At 37.8% G+C, this 20940-nt stretch overlaps 1 protein-coding gene across 5 annotated transcripts in view; it reads right to left on the bottom strand.

Annotated features, from left to right (window-relative positions):
* Positions 1-20940, bottom strand: part of TBC1D19 (TBC1 domain family member 19) — a 67969-nt gene that overhangs the window by 13418 nt on the left and 33611 nt on the right. For all 5 annotated transcript variants that reach the window (XM_068403315.1, XM_068403313.1, XM_068403317.1 and 2 more), the window contains 5 exons: positions 20240-20278; positions 17522-17634; positions 5314-5388; positions 4769-4831; positions 219-303 (listed from right to left, as the gene is read on the bottom strand). In XM_068403315.1, the coding sequence (XP_068259416.1) occupies positions 219-303; positions 4769-4831; positions 5314-5388; positions 17522-17634; positions 20240-20278 (375 nt within the window). The remainder of the gene's footprint in view (positions 1-218; positions 304-4768; positions 4832-5313; positions 5389-17521; positions 17635-20239; positions 20279-20940) is intronic.

Here is a 20940-nt window from a genome sequence, read left to right as displayed (position 1 = left end):
CACAGAAAACTACAGTAAAAGAACAACACTGCAATCTGGCCTTCATGTGATCAGCTTCTAAACCGTCATAATAGAATCTGTGCAGATGTCAACTGGATACATGAAGTTTTTATTAACATTCTTGTAAATGTAGTCTACTAGATATAATGAACATAAAGCAAATTCACATACTGTATTAATGCAGCAGTCAACAAAAATCTACACTATCTTTTTTTTACCTCGTATGTATGATTTGGGTGGGGTGGCACTACTGTAAGTAAAGTGCTCCAATACAGAAGTATCTCGGGAAAAACAGAGTAATACCTGTAGAAGAGACAGCATATAAAAATCAGCTGACTTACTGGATCAACAAAGCAATGTCAAGTAGATTTAAGGACCTGCCCTAATTAGCACCTATTAGATGCTACTGAAGAGAGCTAATATGGTTAAAACCTCCCAATCAACTTAATTTACTTTCCTGTTCAAATTTCCAGGCTTGCTTTAAGCTTGCTATGATTTTACCTTCACATTTATTTGTTGTCAGTAAAATATCCATGATCTCCAATTCTCCTCTTTGCCTCTCAGCACAGGTTTATCACCTTCTATCACATCATTAGTGACTGTGCGTGCAACTGGCTGCTTTGATATCTATTACTTCATTTTTCTATTCAGTTACCATGACCTGGGGAAGTCCTAGTAAGTGAATAAGCAAACGAAACATTTACATTTTCGCATGTGTGCAGTTCCAGAAGACTGATCCTCACATTCGCTTTCATTGCCAGGAGCTTTACAGAATGCTTGCACGATATTCAGTTCTTTCAAAAAGCACAGATTATAATGTTCACCTTGTATCCATAAGTTCTGAAATGCACATTGTATTTTATAAAATATATTTGTATTTTTTATTGTTTACATAAATGAAATATCTAGTATTCACAGCAATTGAGTATAAAATTAAATATTAAAAGCACTCTTAGAAAAAACTAACAATAAAGAATCTCATCCTATATGCAGTTGTAAAAAAAGTAATAATTAGTACTGTACTTGAAAATTTTCATGTTTTCATGCAATCAAAAACTGCATTATCAAGGATATACACAAGAGGGCAGAAGTAAGACAGACTTCAACTTGCTGCTGACTGTTTTGCATAGGTTAAACCCTCTCTGCTATTGCAGGTTTTACGAGTTTGTTTGTTTGTTTTAACTGTAGCCAAGGTATAAAGGTGGAATGTTTTAGATGGTGTTTCACTACATAATTTATTGTGAATAAAAATGAATAGATTTTTCCTTCAACTAATTATTGCAAACATTTCCCAGATATCAGCATTTGTCAAAAGGAAACATGCAAAAATAAAACACTGAACATCATTGCTTCTTTTTATTTTGTATGGAAAGCAGGTAATATTACATAGAATCATAGAATGGTTTGGGTTGGAAGGGACCTTAAAGATCATTTAGTTCCAACCCCCCTGCCATAGGCAGGGACACATTTCCACTAGACCAGATTGCTGAAAGCCTCATCCAGCCTGGCCTTAAACACTGCCAGGGAGGGGGCAGCCACAACTTCTCTGGGCAACATGTTCCAGGGTCTCACCACCCTCACAGGAAAGAATTTCTTCCTAATATCTAATCTAAATCTACCCTCTCTCAGTTTAAAACCATTCCCCCTCGTCCTATCACTACATGCCCTTGTAAAAAGTCCCTCTCCCGCTTTCCTGTAGGCCCCCTTCAGGTACTGGAAGGCTGTGAGAAGGTCTCCCCGGAGCCTTCTCTTCTCCAGGCTGAACAACCCCAACTCTCTCAGCCTGTCTTCATAGGAGAGGCGCTCCAGCCCTCTCATCATCTTCGTGGCCCTCCTCTGGACTCGTTCCAACAGCTCCGTGTCCTTATGTTGGGGGCCCCAGAGCTGGACGCAGTACTCCAGGTGGGGTCTCACAAGAGCAGAGTAGAGGGCAGAATCACCATTTGGAGACTTTTCCCACTTCAACCTCAAAACTATTTCTCGGATACACCTTTTAAAAAATAAATAGTTTCTTTATCTTGAACAGTTTAAGCTAAATATTATTTTTACCAATACACAATCATTTTCATAGCTGCCAAAATATAGCTGACAATAACAATATGCAGGCAAATGTAATTCTCTGTATATGTTAACTGAGGTGAAAGAAAAAGAAATTAATCTAAAAAGGACATAAATTATGTTCCCTCATAGGGGAAAGAATGTAACCTTAATTTGAGGCCCCCTTTTCTAGGAGTACAGTGTCCAGTACCAGTATCTGGAAGTCTTTAAATTAAGACTATGCATCTTTATAAGAGATAGACTCTAGCTCAAACATAAGTTATAACTACACCTAAGAACTGCTGGGTGAGGTTCTTTGCATGTATTCATCATGCAGGATGTAAGACTAAAGTATTTGAATTGAACCTCTGGACTGAAATACATTATTAAATTTGTAAATTCATTATGTATTATTTTTCTCATTCACAAAACCAATAATGCTAAAGAAAACAATGGCACAAGCCCCTTTTTAAGTACAGAAATGTTTGGCAAACTATTGGATATTTATAATCAAAACTCAAAAGGAAATCACTGAATTCAAAGAACTGAGGAAAAGAAGGAAAAACAAAGCTAAAGCTTTTATCAGAAAGAAATTATTATATTAAAAGTAACTGTATTCTACTTCAATAGTTATAAAGAAGTAAGAAAAGCATGTAAACTTTGGGATATAGAAAGCAAAGATATTAAAGGAAATAAATTACATCATTTCACAGTGTTCTTCCTGAAAAGGATTCCATAGTACCAATAATCCAACCAAATATCCTCACTGTTATTTTATGCCCAAATTTTCTGTTTTGGATGGATGCTTCATCTGTTAAGTAACACACAGACAAATGCTTCACTCTGCTCAATTACTTGGAAAACTTAGAGGCAGTAACTACTCATGAAAAAATCCCACAAACCCAGTGCAAACATAGAAATAATTTATCTGGCTTAAACTAACATTTTCATTACCCATTTTATTTAGCCAATATTTAATTCCAGTTACCATGTCAAATCAATAAATAATATTCCATATCTGAGTGACTCATACTGCAAAATTTTGCCAGGGGCCTCAGAACAAAATCATTTGGCAGCAAAGTATTTGCAAATTAGGTTGGAAGAGAAAATTATCAAGGAAAATGGATAACTTTATTCTAGAAAAGAGTCTGAAGAATACCACAAAGTACCAAACAAAACTAGAGCAACTAATAATTAGAAGTTTGAGATATTCTTTGCCTCAAAGCCTTGCAGTAAAACCAGGCACTTAATTTTTCAAAGATTTTTGGTGACTCTCCTTCAAATTACTGAGGATAGTTTAGTCCTTTTTATTATTTTCATTCTGTAATCATTTTTAGTTTATAGAGATATATAAAAAATTAAAATATTCAACTGTGCTATATATTGAGAATGAACAAAATCTATTTCTGATGGTCTTAAAAACAAAAGATTATACTGTATACTAGTTCACACTCTTTCAGAGGTTATAATCCTGTGTCCACTGGAACTGTTAGTTAATGACTAATTAATATGCCTTAGTAGTCTATATAACCAAGGAAGTAGAAATAAAAATGAGATTTTTCACATCCCATGATGAAGAGATGTTACAATAATGAAGATCATCTTTGACCCTTAAATCATGAAAAATTTCTACATGTAAATATTTCAGTTAATAAATAACAATGAGTTGTTATTATGTAGTCACTTTTCAAATTTTAATTCAGAAACAAATTCAGATACAGATCTTAATACTGGAACTATTTTTAAGTAAAAAAGGCTATAATTTCATGAGGCTATAATTTTAAGTATTAATGTTTAAATGCTTATTAAGCTAAAATATTATATGTAGACATAATTGAATAGTATGCTTAAATAATAACGCATATTTTTATACCTATATGGACTAAGCAGCATTAAGGACAGTTTCTTGCTTAGTTAAATTACTAGCAGTTTTACATATTACAATCAAAGAAGAAATCATTTAGTTTCATACAGGTCTAAAACAAAAAATTAAGCAAGTCTAACCTAACAGATGTGACTGATGAAATTGAAAGCACTGTGGAAATGGTTAAGTTTGCTGCATGACATTTATGTTGACACTGCAATCAACTACACATTAGGAAATTCATAAATGCAATCTCCTTCTATTTAAGGGCATTTGACAGGCAGCAATGAAGATAATTCTTTATAAATTAGTTGGGTTCCCCATTGCTACAAGCAGCTTTGGAATGGGAGCAATCCTAAAAGTAACCATACATATCACTACTTTATTCAGAATCAATGTCTTCAATTTAAAATTATGTCAATACAGTATCTTTTATGCTTATTGCAGTAGGTCATTGTAAAGCAACATTACTATTTTTTTTAAAACTGGAACCCTGAATATACTTCTCAAGTCTTAATTTCTCTGAATGCCACAGCTGTTAATGATTTTATTATTGCAAAGCTGGAAAGGGGAAGAATATGGCTGACTTCATATTTTCTGGCTTACTGCATTGGAAAGACATCGTGTAGGGGCCTTCAGCGTAGGAGTTCTAGAAGCCTGTCCTGCTTGATCTTTTTAAATGTACAAGATTAACTTACAGTATTGTTATTCAGAAGGGAAAGTATATATAATGCAGCAAACAGATGCTGTCTAGGGTCCCACTGTACTCTGCCTACACATGAAACACAGGCAGTCCTCACTCCAAAGATGATACAATCCCACAGGAGTATACTTTGTAGCTTTTCTAAGAAAAAAATACTTACATACCTGATATAAATAATCCTCAAATACAAAATAGTAGTCATCGTTGCTTGCTGTCAGCTTTACATCCTGTAATCAAAAAATACAGCGGTTTGAAGCCAAAAGACACCTTTTCAGGCTCCTGAAGAAGCTAAACGTAACACAGTGGTAGAAGACACTGTTTCACCATTGAATCATGAAAGATTAAGCATGTTATTAAGCATATACCCCATATTTAAAAAATAAAAAATGCTTTATTAGCTTGATGATTAAAATATTCAGAGTTGAAACCTGAAGTGGAAATGCTCAGATCCCAGTGCTTTCTTCCTCACAAAACCAGTTATTCCTTCAAATGAAGTTACCATTTCTTTACGACTTAACAGCTCAACTCAAACAAATATCTAACACAAGAGCCAACACAGGCACAAGGAGAGAGTTGACAATAATAAATTCACACCAAATATTCTTACACTCCTTAAAACCAAACCATCTAACATTTTCTTTGTTAAAAACCAAGATACTGGTATGATGAGTATATAAATCACTTAATCACTGTCTAGTGAATCACTTACTTTGTAAATCAGGCTGTCCACTAAAAGGTCGTGCTGAATCACATTCGACTTAAGCTGTTCATAATACAAGATATCCTAAAATCAAAAATATTAACATCATCAGTCTGAGACACAACTTTAATTTATATTTAAACTAACAAAGCCAATTTTTAACAACTAAAAAAAAAAACCCAAAATCAAGACAAATCATAAGCATGTATTCAGCTGAAAAACCCACTGCATAAGTTATGCAGCATTCTACCACTGTTTATTCCAGCTTAAGCCCTAAGAAATGATGCAGATATTTGAGACTTAATAAAATGTCCTCCCCTTTAGATAATTAATAAAATGAGAATGAAGGAACTAATTCAAACCAAAGATCCACATCTTCCAGCCTTTGGGTCTCTACAGCTAAAACCTTTTCAATGCTCAAAATCATTATGTTTTTTTCTTTGCTACCCTCTATTTTCATGCACCTCTCCATTAATAGGTTCTGTCATATCTTCTAGCATTAGCGAGTTACTGCAAATATTTGATATTAATCTAATATGAATCTCTAAAGAGTGTAAATTTGTGAAAAGATGAAATGATAAATATATTAAAAAATCATGTAATTCCTAAACCCCTAAACACCTCTCTGTCATTATGCCTACAATTGAATAACACAGTTTCAGACTGAATACCACAGTTTCAAATGGATTTGGAATAAATTTATAAACTAAATCAGCAGTCCCAAAGCTCCTTCCCACTTCATGAAACTATTTTGACTTCAATGTGTCTCTACAGGCACCACACAAATGTTTGTATACTACAAGTTTTACATAATATTTACTGCTGATTTCTTTGCAAAAAAAAAGATAAGTCCGGAGAAAGGATTTAAAGAACAAATAGGAAGCAACATGAAATTTTGAGAGGGAGAGAATGGGAAAAAAAGTGAAGAGAAAGCTAGGGAACATTGTAACTGTTCTTTGTATTAACCCAAAACTGAGAAGTGAAGAATATTATACACTTAGAAATCATTAGAATTAATACAATATTAGACTGTTAAGTTGAAATTAGGACAAAAGCTGTATTTATTAAGTACTGATAACTACCACCAGGAAAATACTTACATTTTTCTTTCTGAGAAATAAAAAGGGGAGGTATAAATAGTACACTATTTCTCTATGAAGGACCAGACAGAAATATGTACTAAATGTAAAATAATTGCAGTATCAATGTATCACTGTTCTTAAGAGCTACAGACAACTACTCTTATATTCAAGTCACAATTTTAAAGCATCAATACTGTAGCATAATTAAGTGGAACACTGCCAAATGAATAATGTCTAAAGTTTTTTTTGCCATCTCAAATGACTGTATATATTAGAACAGAAGGAGCTAATAAAAAGAAACCCTATTCTTTTTTATGCTAAGCAGATTACATGACTAACTGTTTCTGTACATGGAAGTACTCCTGCATAAGAAATGGTACAATGAAAGTCATGGCTACAAGGGTGCTAGATAACCCAACTACTAATCTATTGTAACTTGTGAAAGAGATTCTAATAACCTCATGGTTTCCTGTCATCATTTCCTAGTTTTTAGTTCTCTAGAACTGCCTTGAACAATTGCTAAAGGCTGTTTGGAAGTGGGAGAAGAAAGTGGTACGAAGGAAGAGTAATCTTTTGCTACAAATATATAGAGCACACTTTAAATTTACATGCAGAAACAAGTTTTCTTCTTAAAATACTTTCACCTGAGGTCACACAGTGGCTCCAAGTCACAAGCTGACATTATCACTAGGCCAGTATTTTGTACTAACCTTTTCCTTCCTGAATTCGGAAGCCATTCAGTTAGGTTTTACATTTGCTTACAAGAGTGCATTTTCAGTTATTATTAAAATTATTGTAAAACCACAACTAAAAAGTAACCACTTAAATACCTGGTCTGTTCATCTTAACAGTCACAGTAACTTGGTATTAAGTTGAATTGCTGCTGTTTTGTTCACACTTAGAACAGACTTGGTGATTTGGCATGCAAGAAATGACTTCACTGAATGTGTGAAGAACAGATTTTTGTACAAGAAAAAAATATTCATAAATGATCCTCTACTGCACTGACACCATGAGTTTAGAGCACTAGTTTCAGTGCAGTTTTGTTTATGGTATCATACTGAACTATGATTGTTATGTTATTAATTTCTAAAATATTTAACTAGATTCCTATGCCTTAATTCAACTGCGTTATTAAATGAAGTGTTAAGAATCATGTTAACTGGAATTTTGTATAAATTATGGTTTAGCATAACCAGTGCACAGTATCTTCCATAGAAGAAAAACAGAAAACCGCTGAAAGAAATTTAAATGAAATAGGTTTAATCAGAGCAGAGTATTTGATATTTGTTAATCCAGAATGACACATGTATTTAAAATATTTTTTAAATTTCTTTTTGTTTTAGCAAAGGAATCAATAAAGCTGAAGTGTAGAAACTTTCCATTTCCCACCCTTCAGACCTGTGTACTGATTTTAAAAAACAATCTACTTGTTAGAATATAGGGCAAATATTGCCTGAGTTAGAACAAAGATTCTAATAGAACAGAGAACCCCTTCTACGACGGAGTTACAGCGCTGGTGGATAGGGGAAGAGCGACTGATGTCATCTACCTGGACTTGTGCAAAGCATTTGACACTGTCCCGCACGACATCCTTGTCTCTAAATTGGAGAGACATGGACCTGACGGATGGACAACTCTGTGGATAAGGAATTGGCTGGATGGTCGCACTCAAAGAGTTACAGTCAACGGCTCAATGTCCAAGTGGACACCAGTGACGAGTGGCGTTCCTCAGGGGTCGGTATTGGGGCCGGTCCTGTTTAACATCTTTGTCAGTGACACGGACAGTGGGATTGAGCGCGCCCTCAGCAAGTTTGCCGATGACACCAAGCTGTGTGGTGCGGTCGACACGCTGGAGGGAAGGGATGCCATCCAGAGGGACCTTGATAGGCTTGAGAGCTGGGCCTGTGCAAACCGCATGAAGTTCAACAAGGCCAAGTGCAAGGTCCTGCGTGTGGGTCAGGGCAATACCAAGCACAAATACAGGCTGGGTGGAGAATGGATTGAGAGCAGCCCTGAGGAGAAGGACTTGGGGGTGATGGTTGATGAGAAGCTCAACATGAGCTGGCAATGTGCGCTTGCAGCCCAGAAGGCCAACCGTATCCTGGGCTGCATCAAAAGAAGCGTGGCCAGCAGGTTGAGGGAGATGATTCTGCCCCTCTGCTCCACTCTCGTGAGACCCCACCTGGAGTACTGCGTCCAGCTCTGGGGCCCCCAACATAAGAAGGACATGGAGCTGTTGGAGCGAGTCCAGAGGAGGGCCACGAAGATGATGAGAGGGCTGGAGCACCTCTCCTATGAAGACAGGCTGAGAGAGTTGGGGTTGTTCAGCCTGGAGGAGAGAAGGCTCCAGGGAGACCTTATAGCGGCCTTCCAGTACCTGAAGGGGGCCTACAGGAAAGCTGGAGAGGGACTTTTTACAAGGGAATGTAGTGATAGGACAATGGGGAATGGTTTTAAACTGAAAGAGGGTAGATTTAGATTAGATATTAGGAAGAAATTCTTTCCTGTGAGGGTGGTGAGACACTGGAACATGTTGCCCAGAGAAGTTGTGGCTGCCCCCTCCCTGGCAGTGTTTAAGGCCAGGTTGGATGAGGCTTTCAGCAACCTGGTCTAGTGGAAATGTGTCCCTGCCTGTGGCAGGGGAGTTGGAACTAAATGATCTTTAAGGTCCCTTCCAACCCAAACCATTCTATGATTCTATGATTTTTATCACTTAACCTTAACCAACAGGATGTACAATTTCTGAAATACATATTCTTCCCAATTTTCCTCCTTAATTTGTTTTAATTGGTGTAAATATTTCAAGCAGTTAAAAAAGTGGTAAGAATAAGCAACCTGATGTTTAGGGCGCTGTCTTAAAAGAGAGAACAACTGCACTCAGATTCTTCAGCAACTCACAGAAACGGAATGGAAGTTCTTTATAATTCAGTTGAATAGTTTCTTCAGTATGATTTTAAATAAAAGGGGTAAACAGTTTATCACCTTTTCCTTTTTCATAAATAATACTTTCTCCTTTGCTCTTACAAAAACCCACTAGGCCAACTTGGTAATTTCTCAGAAAATAAACCACCATTTGCTGTCACTGTTATAATTTCAGCATGAACTAAAATTTCAAATGCAACTCAAAACTCTACCCTGAAAAAATGAGTAACAAATTTACATGTCAAATATTAGCAGAGTAAAACAGTACTTAAATATTTTAACAGTTAAATAATTTAGTGAAAAGACCAGAAGGCCAAGCTATCCACCTGAACTAGAACTCATGAGAAAAAGTTTGGGAAACAAATCAGAAATTATTAAAAAGGGACTTGCAACGCAAAATCAATCATAACCATCCTAGGAATAATGGCTTTAACTCATTACTTATTCATTTTCTCTTAAATTGTGATTGTGGTGATGCAAAATGAAAAACAGGGCTCGGGAATCACAATGGTTTTTTAGATACAACTTGACCACAGGTAGATCTTGCCCATGCCTCTTAGTAAGACAAGAGGCTTGTGATTCATGCTGTATTAACAATTTTTTTCCTTATATCTGAGTCATAAACAAGATTGGTCACAGATTTGCTTTCAAGCCACATGGCCCTTTTGCTCAGTGATCAGTTTTTCCTCACTTACACAGTGAGAAATGTTTTAAGAGCCTTACTCAGGCTTCAAAAAAGATTCAAGTCTTGTTTTACTATTTTAGTGGCTGCATTTCTTCCTCCAGATGAGACAACTGACTACTACCAAGTTTCAGGACTGTCCAAAAATATGGTAGGTTTCTTAGCCTAAAATGTTTTCATTTATAAAACCAAAATCTTACCATTTTCATCTGATTCAACTTCTCTTCTCTGTCTGCCAAATCTTAATGTAACCTTGATTTGCAAACTTTTTACTTTTTAAAAATGTGTTGCATTTCTATAGAGACCATAGCTTTTCTTAAAATAATATATATTTTTTTTTACACTGCACCTCCAAACACACTCATCTTTCCAAGTCGAAACAAACTACATTTCAGGATTGCAGTGCCCCGGCCCTCTTGACCTTACAAAGCCACATACCAAAATTTTCACCCAAAACCCTCATAGTCTGTCCATCTGAGAACATAAGGAAAAGAGAGCTCTGAAAGTAGGTCACAGGCAAGAGAGAACAGTATCTTTCAGCAGTACCCAGCAAAGCTAATTTAAACAAAATCTAGTGATTCACCTTCTTTGACATTAAGGTTTGGATTACTCAGCAGCCTCTGTGCAGGCACAGTCCACCTGCGGCCTGCCACAAAATCCCTGGCACAGGAGCTGCACTCTCACTACTGAACTGTAGGCAGCTCATGATTCACTTTTAGGTCACCCTCTTCATTTGATTGCACTATCTATATTTACCTCTCAAATCTAATACAAGAAATGGGTGGGTGAAGCATAGAACTAGGAATATGAAGAAAGACTGACATTGGGGAGTTTAGAAAGGAAATATTAAGATTTGTGGGAATTGGATGAATCCTAGAGAATGGCAACCAGCTTTAACTAGGTGAGCTGTAGATTTTGGAACAGAAGTACGACAAACAAGTACAAAACAAAAAACTAAACAGACTACATAATGAGATAACTGACAGAAGAGCTAAAGAAAGTCCCTCCTGGCAAATCCTGGAAAATGACCCAAAACTTATTCTCCTTTTACCAGGCACCTGTGAAATCTACTTGTAAAGTACACCCTTCTCCAGGCAAAGATGATGACACTGGATTATTGCTACTGGCTTCTCTGCTGTTTGAATGGTGCAGTAGGTACCTTCAGCTACTGATCCTACTGTAAATGACCCTGCTGATAAGGCACAGAGTTACATGATGCGCCATTATGAACTTACCACTTCACCTATTTATTAATTTTTTAAACCTAGGAAATTACATCCAGTAAAAGCTGTAGTAAAGCAAAGCATTACTAATTTCTGCATGCTGGAATTTTCAGAATTAAGATTGATCTTCAACCAATTAACTTAAAAAAATTAGAGGAAAAAAGCCTATAAGATGTCTCTCGCTACGAGACTGGTGCTACAGGCAGGGCTTTGGGTTCTTTGATAATGGCTGGTTTTATAAGACAACAGGCGTGACAGTGATACACGGGGAAGGTTTATGTCGTAGGGGCAAAAGGGTTCTGGGACAGGAATTAGCAGGGCTCATTCGGAGAGCTTTAAACTAGATTCGAAGGGGGATGGGGTGGTAGCTGGGCTTGCACCACTGGGGCAATGCTCTAGTGTTGAGGTAGACCAGGAGGCCCCCCATTCCCCTGGGGTGAAATCAGGGGGTGAATCTGGGATGAAATCGGTGTGCCCAGCTCGCTCCCTGAAATGCCTGTACACCAATGCACGCAGCATGGGGAATAAGCAGGAGGAGTTAGAAATCCGTGTTCGGTCGGGGGGCTATGATCTAGTGGCAATTACAGAGACTTGGTGGGACGCCTCGCATGACTGCAATGTGGTCATGGATGGCTATGTCTTGTTCAGGAAAGACAGGCCACTAAGGAGAGGTGGTGGAGTTGCTCTTTATGTGAGTGAGCAGCTAGAATGTATTGAGTTCTGTCCAGAGGCAGATCAGGAGCGAGTTGAGAGTTTGTGGGTGCGAATTAAGGGGCAGGCTGGCAGGGGTGATACTGTTGTGGGTGTCTATTACAGGCCACCGGATCAGGATGAGGAGGGTGATGAGGCCTTCTACAGGCAGCTGAGAGCAGTCTCTCAATTACAGGGCCTGGTTGTTGTGGGGGATTTCAACTACCCTGATATTTGCTGGGAGGCCAACTCAGCCAGCCATCCCCAGTCCAGGAGGTTCCTCCAGTGTGTTGATGATAACTTTCTGATGCAAATGGTGGATGAGCCAACTAGGAGAGGAGCGCTGCTGGATCTTATCCTCACTAACAAGGAGGGTCTGGTTGAAGAGGTGAAGGCTGAGGGCAGCCTTGGTTGTAGTGACCATGAGATGGTAGAGTTCAGGATCTCATGTGGCAGGAACAGAATAGCTAGCAGAATCACAACCCTGAACTTCAGGAGGGCCAACTTTGGCCTTTTCAAGCAATTGCTAGGGGAAATCCCATGGGACAGGGTACTAGAAGGTAAAGGGGCCCAAGATAGTTGGTTAGCGTTCAAGGACTGCTTCTTCCGAGCTCAAGATCAGAGCATCCCAACAGGTAGGAAGTCAAGAAAGGGTACCAGGAGACCTGCATGGTTAAACAGGGAACTGCTGGGCAAACTCAAGTGGAAGAAGAGGGTGTACAGATCGTGGAAGGAGGGGCTGGCCACTTGGGAGGAATATAAGTCTGTTGTCAGAGGATGTAGGGAGGCAACTAGGAAAGCTAAGGCCTCCATGGAATTAAACCTTGCGAGAGAGGTCAAGGACAACAGAAAGGGCTTCTTCAAATACATTGCAGGTAAAGCCAACACTAGAGGCAATGTAGGTCCACTGATGAATGAGGTGGGGGTCCTGGAGACAGAGGATATAAAGAAGGCGGAGTTACTGAATGCCTTCTTTGCCTCTGTCTATACTGCTGGAGGCTGTCCTGAGGAGCCCCGGACCCCTGAGGCCCCAGAAGAAGTCAGGATAGAGGAGGAATCTGTCTTGGTAGATGAGGGCTGGGTCAGGGACCAATTAAGCAACCTGGACGTCCATAAATCCATGGGCCCTGATGGGATGCACCCGCGGGTGCTGAGGGAGCTGGCAGAAGTCATTGCTAGGCCACTCTCCATCATCTTTGCTAAATCGTGGGCAACGGGAGAGGTGCCTGAGGACTGGAGGAAAGCGAATGTCACTCCAGTCTTCAAAAAGGGCAGGAAGGAGGACCTGGGTAACTATACACCGGTCAGCCTCACCTCCATCCCCGGAAAGGTGATGGAGCAACTTGTTCTTGGTGCTGTCTCTAGGCACATCAAGGATAGGGGGATCATTAGGGGCACTCAGCATGGCTTCACCAACGGGAAGTCTTGCTCAACCAACTTGATAGCCTTTTATGAGGATGTAACCCGGTGGATAGATGATGGTAAAGCTGTGGATGTGGTCTATCTCGATTTCAGTAAAGCGTTTGACACGGTCTCCCACAGCATCCTCGCAGCTAAACTGAGGAAGTGTGGTCTGGATGATCGGGTAGTGAGGTGGATTGTGAACTGGCTGAAGGAAAGAAGCCAGAGAGTGGTGGTCAGCGGGACAGAGTCCAGTTGGAGGTCTGTGTCTAGCGGAGTTCCGCAAGGGTCGGTTCTGGGACCAGTTCTATTCAATATATTCATTAATGACTTGGATGATGGATTAGAGTGCGCTGTCAGCAAGTTCGCTGATGACACAAAACTGGGAGGGGTGGCTGACACACCGGAAGGCTGCGCAGCCATTCAGAGAGACCTGGACAGGCTGGAGAGTTGGGCGGGGAGAAATTTAATGAAATATAACAAGGGCAAGTGTAGAGTCCTGCATCTGGGCAAGAACAACCCCATGTACCAGTACAAGTTGGGGACAGACCTGTTGGAGAGCAGTGTAGGGGAAAGGGACCTGGGGGTCCTAGTGGACAACAGGATGACCATGAGCCAGCAATGTGCCCTTGTGGCCAAGAAGGCCAATGGCATCCTGGGGTGTATTAGAAGGGGTGTGGTCAGCAGGTTGAGAGAGGTTCTCCTCCCCCTCTACTCTGCCCTGGTGAGGCTGCATCTGGAATATTGTGTCCAGTTCTGGGCCCCTCAGTTCAAGAAGGACAGGGAACTGCTAGAGAGAGTCCAGCGCAGAGCCACGAAGATGATTAAGGGGGTGGAACATCTCCCTTATGAGGAGAGGCTGAGGGAGCTGGGTCTCTTTAGCTTGGAGAAGAGGAGACTGAGGGGTGACCTCATTAATGTTTATAAATATGTAAAGGGCAAGTGTCATGAGGATGGAGCCAGGCTCTTCTCAGTGACATCCCTTGACAGGACAAGGGGCAATGGGTGCAAGCTGGAACACAGGAGGTTCCACTTAAATTTGAGGAAAAACTTCTTTACGGTGAGGGTGACCGAACACTGGAACAGGCTGCCCAGAGAGGTTGTGGAGTCTCCTTCTCTGGAGACATTCAAAACCCGCCTGGACGTGTTCCTGTGTGATATGGTCTAGATAATCCTGCCCTGGCAGGGGGATTGGACTAGATGATCTTTCGAGGTCCCTTCCAATCCCTAACATTCTGTGATTCTGTGATTCTGTGAAGATAATGAACAACTTTGTTTTTTAAGCACTGCTTGAATAGCACGCAGTGAATAAACAATATGGTAACACACCGAACAGAAGGGGAAAAAAAATTAAACGGATTCTCAGTAAGTGTGAGCCATCCATTTTGTACAATCAATGAGGCAGACATCCCACAGGAAAAACTGTGATTCTGTGATTCAAGATCATACAATAAAGTATATACATACAGCAAATTGGACTGTTTGCACAGACCATATTAACTGTGACACTGTTCAACTTTTAAATGTTTGACTTTGCAACCTTAAAATTGCTCTTGTAACATAGTTTCTCTAAAATATACCATTACAAATGAAAACTAATAAACGATTCATTTCCAGGAAATGTGTTTACGCATTTCTAAATAATCCTGCATATAGAGCTTACAGTTTATCATTTTTATGATTATGATGCTAGATTGCCAGTGTCATCCTTGCTTGGCTGTATATTAGCTTTATACAAAGGCTGAACTTTACTGAATAAAATGTTCCAAACAAACAACAACATTGGATGCTAACACACACAATGCTGCCCATACCAAACCCTCATAATGTTTTACATTAAAGAAAGGAAATTCATGGCCCCTATGAGTTATAGATTCATACAGCTATAAATGTAATAGAGCCTAAACTGCAAATCAGAAATATTACAAGAAATCTCTGCAACCATCCAATTCAACTTCAGCAGAGAAACAGTACACAAGAGGTAGAGAAAAGAAGTGTTAGATAAACCAATAAAGTCTATATGAAATATAGCAGATCATAAACCAGCCACATGTATCTGAAAACTGCTTTGCTGTACTTTACAAAAAATAAAGCAGTATATTCAGTATATGCAAGGAGAACGTCTCGGGGTGTTAGCATTCTGGCGGTAGTTACAGCCTTCTGTGAAACGCTAGTAAATGCAATGCTTAAAACGAACTACGGACATTCAGCTTATAACATAGCTATAGTAACCTATATGCTATCCTACCTGATCTATGGGAAGATTGCTAGGTCTCAGTCAGAAAGCCTATCCCTTTAGTGCATTTATGTTTTTAGTACTCAAAGTCCATAAAACAACTGTAACTTAGAGCCCAGGATAACAAATACTATACTATGCTATGCAAAAATAGTCTTGAAAAATAAGACGAAAGGCTCCTATAGATGTTACATTAGAAGATACAGTTTCAGTTTAGCGTGCTAGAAAAAGCGTTCATATACACTTACATCACCAGCTCAGATTATTTTCTCCAACATACTAGATCTTGTCCACAGATTTGATAACATCTGTTCCTTGTGGGGAGGGCGGGGAGATTTTGTATTTTACTGTTTCCCAATCCTTTATTTCAAAGTGGTGACAAATTCGCAGTCTGCATCACTTCACCCATCCTTCCCACTTTTTCTTGATGTTATCGTTAACATTTCCCAGCCACTTATCATCATCACAGAATATTCTCTCACCAATAATTCCCCGCACACAGTCTACTCAGTTCAGTCTCAAGGTTCTGCACCCTGTAGAGTGTCTCCTAAAGGAGAATGTCTACTGACAAATATATTAATAGACAGACATAGCTTGTTCCTCTTTAAAAAAGGTAACTGTTGAAAATTGTCCATGTGAATTTCAGGGAACAGATTTTAATAAATCTAATTCCATAACAACTCATGCTTTACATGAACATAAAATTAAATATTTTATCATTATTCTGATTATTATCTTGACAGAATACCTGTTTTTTCATTAAATTATTTAATTTTCCACATTAAGAGTTGTTAGAGCATGCAGCATTTAACAGAATATAAACAGATGCAATGTAACCAACATTAATTTCACACCTTTAATATTCCTGCTCTCATAAAGAGAAAGACTTCTAAAACTCAAGCTGTCCCAATAATTTAAAATAACTTAAATCTAGTGTTGAGCATCTTAAGCAAGATGTATAACATTTCATTATTATTTCAACAGCTCTTTCTTCTACAGAAAATTCAAACTTTTATTTACTAGAAACAAAAGCTTATTTTATTTTTCAACAAAGGAATAAACTAAGTAATTCTAATACCAGACCAAATAACTTCAACTTCCTAGGTAAGCTGCCAATTAACATGATTTACATTAGTTTTTAAGAGCAAGATCTTGTGATTGTACTATGCAGTTACCAAAAAATGCTCCAGTATTACACGTAAATAGCTACATCCTCAAAGGACATGAGATACTGTAAAATTCTCACATTCATGAGCAAATTGACATGTACGCATGTTATTTTTTATTGCAATAAAAGCCTTGCATCAAAGTGTTCACAATTCTGCAAAGATTTAAATAGGGATTTAACTTTTTGTGATATATTAGATATATTGACTATAGCAGGGCTTTGGATACTGCAAAAGATTTCATTGTTGAGGACTTAAGTCAAATATAAGGTACTATGAAAAACTGCTGCTCTACAAGGAGTATGAAAACAGTCCACATCTTACTAGTTTCTCTTTATGTCTTTTTGATTGTATATATGTAGAGAATATGCAATAATACATAAAGCACTTTACAAGATATATACATGCATATGACGACAGGTTCAAATAGCCAGGAAAAACACATAGCACATCTTTTTGTAAAACTTAGCAAAGATAAGAGAGTTCCATTTATCTTTCCAGGACTTTTTTCTTGTCCCCTTCTGAAAAAGTCAGCACCATATAGAAAACCTCAGGAGCTAGCCAGATCAATTAAATAGTTTTTCTACAATATTTTGCTCATGTATCTGTTAAAAAATTAGTAAACAGCCTAAAAGACTTCACTACAGCACAGTTTTTTACAGGCATGTGTACATTTCTCATAAAATGTTTATCAGTTTCTGTGACAACTCAGTAGAGCATTTCTATTTTGGAAACAGATGACTAGAAGATGTGTGCTTGCACTTTTGTGTTTTCACCTAGTCTTCATATTTTGCTCTCACTTTGCTCCTTACCTCTGGCTGATTAGAAATATTGAGAATGAGGGCCCACAGATCAGCTCGGAGTGCTGTTGGACATCCCTGACGAACATATTGTTGAGCTGCAGCACTATCTTGCTCTGCTAAAACTGTAAGAAACAAAGCAGGTGATGAATTGATGTAGTTAAAGTCTTCCAAAGTTTATTATATTATCAAATACTTTAACTTTTATCTTTACACACTGTTTTACCATGCTGTAAACATTAGCTACTGGAAAATATCTAAAAGGTCTGGTTTCCACAATGCAATTTTGAACTAGCTCCCCGGGAAACAAGCTAATTGATATTAATAAGCAAGGCTGTACTACCTTCTGTCATAAAATAGCACTTAGTATGTATCCTCTTAGTATGTATCTATGACTATATCAAGTCTAGTTGCATTAGTTGGCTGGCATCAAGCAGAACGATCAGCCATATATAGCCACAAAATAGTCCTGTTTAACTATGAGTGGTATCTCACTTCAAACAGGAGATTGCTGCTTAATCTGCTTTTTTTGTGTCTCCCCTATTTTTATGTTAGCTATACGAATATCTTCGCAGATAACTGTGGGGCAAGAATTTCCATTTCAGAGTGTACCGTCATGTTATCTCATTTTTGGTTTATGTACTCTGGAGGATAAAGACTTTCTCAAAGTATTTTCATTTTCCTTCAGACTGACATAAAACAAATACTCTACTGTTGACAGGTTTGCTTAGATGAGTCACTGTGAAGCTTTAGGCTACTCTGTCATAAGGGACTGGCACACTCTGTCACACTGGACTTGGCAGTGCTAGGTTAGCGGTTGGACTTGATGATCTTAAAGGTCCTTTCCAACCAAAACGATTCTATGATTCTATGGGCCTCATCCTGAGTACAGTACTGTACATACCTTAGAGCAGATTATCTCATTCCTTACTTAAATCTATAAACTTGAAAGACACGCATCTTTAGCTACCTTAATTTGGTAGAAGTGTTGTTTTGCATAGAGGTTATGTGATTAACTGTACCCTCATTCCTGAAATGTCTTTCACAATAGAGATTTGGGAGAATATTTCTGTGAGATTATCTGGAGATTAGTTTGGTGCTGTACTGATACTCAGAAGTTTCCAAATTCATATCCTTAGATTTTTCTGAAGTCTCTCAGAAACAACTTACTTTTCTAAATTTCACTAAATTTGATATTCACAGTATCTGCTCTGACATGACTTATAAGGATGAAGTTTGGAATTATAAATCTGTTTAATTGATTCCTCTCGCCTTCCTTCTCTTTTTAAATACTGAATAGACCAGTCTGCCAATTTTCTGTTTAACCTGCAGAGTTCTAACACAGATAGAATGAAGATGGTTCCTAAATGAAGAAAAAGAAAAGACGTTTTCCAAAAAGAAAAAAACATTACTACATTCCCCACAAAACTTTGGAAAAGACTGTGATTCATCTCGGTGTCCATGATTGTTTACCTTATTGTTTCTTAATGAGACACAAAATACTAGTTTTGCTATATATAAGATGGGTTTTACTAAATACAATAAAGAAAATTCCTCAGACTTGGCAATACATCTAGTACAAAAGCAAAATCAATACATCAGTGGCAATCAAAGTCATAATCAACACCCAACAGAGCATGCAGTAGGATTCCCACTGAATGAACTCAGATTTCAGTTTATGGTCAAGACTCTTAACTTACATGTTTACAAAATTTTGTGCCTTTGCATACAGGAAAAGCTAAGACAATCTCTGTAGTAGAGGCTGCCCTACACAGACATGAGATGAGGAATAAGAATTACATTGTGGAGTTGAATGACTGGCTCAGGAAGTCTAGATGGGGAATTTATTTAGAAGAACAGGAAAAGAACAGAGAGACGGACAGTACCCTAATGAGTTGCTCTTGGATCAGAAAACAAGACGATGAGGGATAGAAGCAGGACCATAAATGAGATGTAAAAAAGAAAAGTCACTGTTTTGTTACTGCAACAAAAAAAAGGGATGGGGGACTTTTGGGATGGTATCCACTGTATTTTTTTCTTCGACGGTGATAGCGTTTAGCAGGAATCACAAGAGACAGTAAGGAGCAGATATTGACGGATTTCAAACATTCCCTATATGTTTCTTGTATAAGCAAACTTGAGCTAATAACTTCTTATTTCTTCATCTTTCCCTTTCTTTTGTAGATTATTTCTTAACCTACAAAAAACCCTGGAACTTCTTCAGAAAAAGCCGTATACAGAGACAAATGAGTGAATTTTCCATGGTGGCTAAGTACTGCAATATTTAGCAAGTTCTGCAATTGCAAATAACAATTAAAAAGATTCTGTTCTGATGCACAGACGTAAACCCCATTACACTAATGAGAACTGTTTGCGCAGAGGAGGGAGTCCAGAGCTGTTTAATTTTAAAATGAGATTCAGTAGAGGCATAAGTTAAGTTATCACCAAAAAGTTCTGTCTCTACGCTTCCTATTTCATTTTTAATGAAATATCTGTGGAGCTATTTATCTGGTAGCCTCTGGTAGACTGCAAATGCTTGCTTTTCTGTTTCTGTCTAAATTACAATGGTATTACAGACTGTCTCTGTCAAAATTATAGTGGTATTACTGACTATGCTTTGTGTTAGTCTAAATTGTTAAAATTCTAAAAGGTATACATAACTGAGATAGAAATTTACTAAATGTATTCCTAACTACTCACAGTTTATTACAGATAAAAACAGATCCATACCTTTCTGTCCAACACGTACATGTTCATTTTCAAAGAACTCTAGAAAATAAAGAAATAGAAAAGAATGGCAAAAATTAAATTAAAAAAAAGATACTCCAGCTCGTAATGTATTTTATATTTTTACTACACACCACTACATTCAGCTTATTTTTAATGTCACTAAAAATTAAACTGCATCATCAATGTTCTTTTTCAAAACCTATGAAGAAATAATACTACAGAATATTTTCTTGTCTGAATCTGAAGGACACAAATACCAAACTAGCACTATACTCCATGAACCTAGACTTTCAATTAAGTAAGTTTCCATTTAAAAAGAAAAATCCCTTGATATGATAATGTTTTCCATTTTTATATGGAAAGATCATTTAAAACCTGTTTCTACAGGACTAAATGCATACATGGAAAAACAACAGAAATTAAGAAAATGTTACAGAAAATATCCATATATTAATATTCAGTAGCTTAAATAGTGCATAAAGACAGTTCTTTAAAAGATGTTTGCATATATGCCTATCTGTTAGTTGCCTTAACATTTAGTGACCTTCTCCAAATCTGTCCCTTCATATTTGCAATGTTTTCTATTATTAGCTATGTTTTACTAAGAAAATCACTACAATAATAGTTACAAAACAAATATTTATGGTTTATTATGGAAAAAAATACACAAATTACTTGATAATTGCAAAGTATTCTGCTCG

This window comes from Nyctibius grandis, chromosome 6 (genome assembly GCF_013368605.1).
Source record: "Nyctibius grandis isolate bNycGra1 chromosome 6, bNycGra1.pri, whole genome shotgun sequence".
Taxonomy (NCBI): domain Eukaryota; kingdom Metazoa; phylum Chordata; class Aves; order Nyctibiiformes; family Nyctibiidae; genus Nyctibius; species Nyctibius grandis.
Note: the sequence above shows the minus strand (reverse complement) of the source record. Positions and strands in the feature narration are given on the sequence as shown.